This window comes from Micromys minutus, assembly GCF_963924665.1.
Source record: "Micromys minutus genome assembly, chromosome: 2".
Lineage (NCBI taxonomy): Eukaryota > Metazoa > Chordata > Mammalia > Rodentia > Muridae > Micromys > Micromys minutus.
In genome coordinates this window covers 20,350,205-20,356,204 of record NC_137971.1, presented here as the reverse complement: position 1 = coordinate 20,356,204, position 6,000 = coordinate 20,350,205, and the positions used below count along the sequence as shown (strand labels likewise).

Sequence of the window (6,000 nt, the reverse complement as noted above, 5' to 3'; positions counted from 1 at the left end):
GGGGCAGGGACTGGCTGTGAGCTGAGTGTTTTGATGAAGACAAACCAAGCCCCTCACCACAGAACACATCCAGTCCCTCCTGATCTTCCAGAGAAGAACTCTGTGTTCTCCTAGGCTTTGAGGAGCAGACTGAGACGGCATCATATATATTTCATAATGTTTCATTCGGCTCTTGAAGACAGAATCATTTCTTTTTGTTATCAGAACAAGTAACATGCTTACCAAATCAACTTACCAAAGAACACAGCTATGCTACTGAGAAAACAGTGAGGGAGGAAACCAGGGAGCCACTGACTTAGAACAAAGAGAGCAGGAGCAGGGTTGGGGCCTCACAGGAAGAATGAACCAATGAAAGGCAAGAACACAAAAGTGCCACGCAATTCCGAATAAAGTTTATTAAATAATATGTACAGCAAAGTAGTAATTCAACATGTCTATCAAATCAATCCACTGCAATAAGGAAAAAAAAAAAGAACAGAGAAACCTGTGTCTGCGTAGTACATGCGCTTGGTGTGCAATTTAAATGCAATACTTTAATAGGTTACATAGCTCGGTTTTATTTTTTTCTCAATAATATCTTCTTTCGGTAGTAACCCATCCCAGCAATATGACTTAATACTACTGCAGAAGAGTAGGCCTGCAAACAGAAAACTGTAAATGACATCATGGTTGTCTTCTCTTCCCCAGAGAACAACTGAATATGTTAACAATTTCCAAGGGCTATTTTTGTGCTAAAGGTCTGCAGGTGAGTTATTTGAAATTCCTTCATTTAAATAAAAGTGAGGGGGAGAAACCCTTCATGAATTCATTTTACTCCCTTTCTTCTCAAGTTTTAAAAAGTATTTTTCTATACAAGGGCTACACAAAGTTAAATATACATTACGTATTTACAGTCCCACTTCTCAACCATGTGATTTTTTTTTTTTTAACTGATCCCAGAAAGACTGCAGAAGGTGAGTGGTTCGGGGCTTGCCTTTACCTGGAGGCATGGCTAACATATCAAAATGAGCTGCACGGCACTCGGCCAGTTAGTTGCGCTTGCTGTTAACAAACCTGTATAAACATTTCAGCATAAAAATAGGTCATTTATATTACTAAATGTCTGAAGACAAAAGAGTAATTGGAAACCTTCGCTCTTTTTGGTTGTTTTTGTTATTTTTCATACGTCGAAAGCAGGAGAGCTTTTATTAAAGATGGGCATACCTGGATATGGAGAGATGCTCTGTGTGAGGCTCGCAGGGGATGCAAAGGTGGCTTTTATAAAATGGCTTTATTTTCTAGCTGTATTTAAAGGGGTGTCTGGAATTACCTACTTGATCAAAAAGCACCCCTCAGGAAATTTAGATACAATCGCACTAGTCATGGTTGGCATCCAGAAGAGAGCAACTGCATTCCAAATGAGTAAAGAACGCACAGAGGCGTTGTGACTTATTTTTCCTATGTCCCCTTCGAGAGGGGCAAAGTAAAAAGAGAAAACAGTGCAGCTGGCTGGGGAAGCTGAGCTTGCAAAGCAACAGGTCATAGACTCACCAGGTCCTTCTGCCCAGGAAGCTTCTAGCCCTTCAGTCCCATTCCATGTTCTCTTGAGATTAAAGGCTCTGCTCTGTACCAGTTAAAGTCTGTCTCTGGGAAGGGGCAACACATCTATTTCCCCATCAGCCACTTATATTTCAGTGTGGATCAGTAATCAGTGGTAGTTTCTTTCCCTAGGAAAGAACCTCCTTGGAGAATTGTGGCCGACGGGTGATGGTGGAGGAGGAAGTTAGGGTCCTGTGCTATCTGAGACAGCAGGTGGTCACTGAAGACAAATGTTGCAGATTTGTGAAGACTCCAGAATTTGGGATAGTGACTCTAGATGCAGAGAGCCAGGGTTTCAGTGCAGACCCCTATCACCTGCAAGTCCTGGTATCTGTGACTTTGTACAGGTGGGTAGAATAAGAACACCAGACTCTGGAAAAAAGAAATTCCCAGTGTTTCTGGACATAAACTACCCACAGACGAAGGTTCTCCCAGATCCCAGTTTAGAAGTGAGTTGAGGAAGAGGGAAACCTGACTGCTTTTTGCAGTCCCCTCAGGAGAAATACATCCCTTCCTCTCAAACCCTCTGCACGTATCCTAGTCTTTCTAGATTGGGCTTCTCCCCCTGTGTTGTCCACTCAGCTGAGGCTCTGGCAGGCTCAGCTCTTTGAGTCTACCAGAGAAATCTGAGTGGTGACTAAACACCCAGGTGTCACAAGGGTGCCCTCCTCCCCTGCTCATAGCTGCTACCAGGAAGAGAACTGCTGCCCCGTACCCGGGCTAGTGTGTGACACTTGAGCTCTGGATTCACCATGTGCATCAGGACTCGCTGGCCTGGGGTGGAGAGGAGGAGGGGAAGGACAAGAGAAGACAACATTCTGGGTGGCATTCTAACGCCACAGGCAACACAGGAGGCACAGAGTCCCTCCTCGGTCTGGGCGTGTCTTCCTCATGGTGGCCCTGCAGCCAGCTGGCATCTCCACATGCTGAGAGAGCTACTGGAGACCAGGCTGTAGCCTACAGGCTCAAGCCTATCAAGCCCATACTAAGCCAAAGAAGAAAGGCACAGCCAACCCTGGCTAGCTAGTGGTAGTGACCAGGGAAGGAACGCACTCCAAGTGAATTCCAGAGTCCTGAGGCGACTGGCTAATCATGTGAACATAAATGTCACCCATCCGCCTGGCCACTGGCTCCCAGGCTCAGGACAAACTGGGCATGGTTTTCTGTGTGAAGATCAGGGCAGTAAAGGGTAATATTGCCCAGAAGGCAGAAGGCTAGGGCACCTGGTCTGCCACCATTTCTTTACCTGGACCTCACGGTGCTGAAGAAAAACTTCAACAACCCACAGCAGCCTCTAGCAGCACTTGAGGTCTGCTGGCTCAGGGATAGCCAGGAATAGAGGCAGGAGCTGTGGATGATGCTCAGGTCTGGGGACTGGGGAACATGAACAGGACTGACTTATCTAGCCCCAATGGACCCCTTTGAAATGGGAGTAGGCATTTTTGGGGGGGGGGCTAATGTTGCTCATGGACACTACTTGAGATCAGATTCCCTAGAGCAACCCCCAGAAGTAGCCATGTAAATGCGGATGTCTTTATCAGATAGTTGATCCCTGATACACAGTGAGTTTTAAACATACTTCTCTGTTCCTCTCTTTGAATTCTTTCTTTACCAACTGCATTGGTTTTCCTACTGACTCAATATTTAAATAAAGAGACAGTTCATGAATGATGCTTCGTCCTCTGATAGGAAATAATCTCTGTGCTTTTTTCAGTCTTCTTATAGATATAAAGGTTTTACATAGTTGCCTGGAAAAGTGCCGAATTGCCTCGTCCTTCTCGAAGTGCCTGTAAGAAACATGGCAAGCAAACAGAAACAGACACAATGAGAAGGCACATACCACTGAGCTCAGAGACAATGCTGGGGATTCTGTACAGTCCCCCTTGGCAACCACCTCACACTGTGATTTGGGCTATAAAATGAGGGGGAGGAGGGAGGAGGGAGGAGGGACCCAGGCTCAGAGTTTAAACTTCTCAGGTCCCAGAGTTTAACAGATGTTGGAGGCAGAATCTGAACCCAGGTCTTCTGACTCCAGCCCCATTGTTCTCCTCAACACTCTTTCCTTGCTGATAAAAAAAAAAAAAAATGTTGGGCTGCTAAATCCACACTAGGCCAATTCTGAAAATAACTAAGGTGTGCATCCCAATACATTTCCTTTGGCCAGGACACCTGCCTTCATTGGAAAATGGGTGTCCCTTCCTCCCCAGCTGGAGACAGAAGCACTCCTAGAGAAATCTAATAGCCAGTTGATTCTCAACCTCTCCTCTTTCTCTCAGTCTGCCTTTCTCTCCTCCTTTCCCCCCTTGAAACAGTCTTGCTGTTCAGCTCAAGCTTGCCCACAAGATAACATCCTCCTGCCTCAGTGTCACTCTTTAACAAGACATCCACACACATAACTGAGAACTGAGATAGAATACACACCGGCTTCCAAAGACTGACTATGAAAACGATATAAAATATATCACTAACAATGCTATGTGTTCAAAAGATAATATCCAAATAATTTGGATTCATTAAGACATCAGGACTAATTTAACAGGTTTCTCTTTACTTTTCGGATGCAGCCTGCCTAAAATGTTTGGGTTTTACACTTGGCACACTTATTGTTTCTATGGGACTGCAGTGTGCTCTGAGGCCTCCACTTCCTGATAAGACTTTCTTTTATAAAGAACCCCATAGGAAGGCCTGGCTTCTGGGAGGACAGAGCATTGTCCAAGAGGCTGGAAAGACCATAGTCTACCTCCCTGTCTTCCTGGTAACAGAGCATTGCTGTCAGAACCACTCCAGCCCCAACACTGCTTTAGGAACTTTCTTCAGAGAAATCAGGCAAGAGATGGGGTTGGAAGAAGACAGAGACTGAAGCTAACAATGAACCAGTGACTGCCATTATACTAATGGCCTAGGCAGGAAGGAAGGAAAATAGTGGGCAATCGAACATTTGCTATAAGAGTGACCCTGGAATAGTTACTGAATCTGCCCCTCATGTTTTGAATTTGTCAAATGAGGCTAATTCTTATCTTGCAGGAGTCTTTGTAGGAGAGTCAAGGAAGGCACATCAAGCATATTGGGCTCGCAACAGAATCTCTACAGATATTGGCATTCTTTCCCCTTCTTAGAAAGGCAAATCTTACACTGGTGTGTGCATGTGAGTGTGTGTGACACTGGTATGTATGTGTGCTTGTGTATGTATGAGTGTGTGTAAAGTCTGTGGTACCCAGAGACAAAACCAGGGCTCATGCTTTAAAAAATGTTCTGCCACTGAGCCTTGCCCAACCCCCCTTTGTTTTATTATTTGAGCTGGTTGCTTTTCTCCAAGTTATTAGAAGCCTAGAATAAAATATCTTGGGAACATCCACATGTTCCTACTTCATGGTGGAGACCTAGTGTCTGTCTCTCTGTCTCACTCTCTCTGGTGGTTTTTTGGAGACAGAACTTCTGTGTAATTCCCTGGCTGTCCTGGAACTCACTCTGTAGAGCAGATTGAGAGATCTCAGATTCAGAGATCTGCCTGCCTCTGCCTCTGGATTAATGGCGTGCACTACCACTGCTCAGATCTTGTATTGTTTCTTAAAAGCTTTAAAGATGGAGTCTGTAAATATTAAAGAGATATACACAATAGAAATATAAACAGAACTCAATTAACATCAGTGATGAATGTGACAGTGCTGTCTGTCATACACCCTGGCATATCTTGGCTTTAGGTTCTATTCCGTGACATTCACACAACCTTGAGATGAGTGGCCCAGCATTCCCAGGGGCTGGAAGATTGCTTTTTACATGTCTCTCCCTCCCAGTCCTTCTTCCAATTTGCTACAAGGAAGGAAAGCATGATGGGATTCTTACCAACAAACCATCCATCGTCACATTTTTCCATGACATCAACAATATCTCCATCTCGGAGTTCCAGCTCATCATCATTCTGTGGCACATAACTATATAATGCTTGGTAGCTACATCTGCAGACCAGAGAAAGGAGCAGTGAGTGACTATTTACAAATCCCAACACTGAACCCAAGTTTCCCATTCAATGTTGAAAACTGAACCTAAGTCCACTGAAACCTAAGTTTCCCATTCAATGTTGAAAACATTTTATTGATTATTTCTCTAGCAGCTTAGCACTGGAGAAATGCATTAAATCAATTAAGACTGACAGAGGTGGGGGGATTTCTGAAGATCAAGGAATGGTTAATCTTAGTTGTTTTGTTTTCATTACCATGGGCAACCTCTATTGACTAAAGCCTCTTCCTAATCTTTATACACTTTACTGCCTTTAAAGTTGACCACACCCCTTTTTATAATAGGATAATGTAGGTAGATAATTAAGAATAGTATGCAGTTATTTAGTTCCAGGATTATTAGATTTTGGTCATACGTGTTAATTAGAGAACAATAGGCAATTATAAAACAGGTGATAGATATGCA

General features: G+C 44.0%; 1 protein-coding gene across 50 annotated transcripts in view; it reads right to left on the bottom strand.

Annotated features, from left to right (window-relative positions):
- Window positions 1-370: 370 nt before the first annotated feature.
- Window positions 371-6,000, bottom strand: part of SORBS1 (sorbin and SH3 domain containing 1) — a 217,814-nt gene continuing 212,184 nt past the window's right edge. For all 50 annotated transcript variants that reach the window (XM_080912808.1, XM_080912798.1, XM_080912804.1 and 47 more), the window contains 2 exons: window positions 5,422-5,534; window positions 371-3,365 (listed from right to left, as the gene is read on the bottom strand). In XM_080912808.1, coding sequence (XP_080768934.1) covers window positions 3,298-3,365; window positions 5,422-5,534 — 181 coding nt within the window. In that variant the 3' untranslated portion in view covers window positions 371-3,297. The remainder of the gene's footprint in view (window positions 3,366-5,421; window positions 5,535-6,000) is intronic.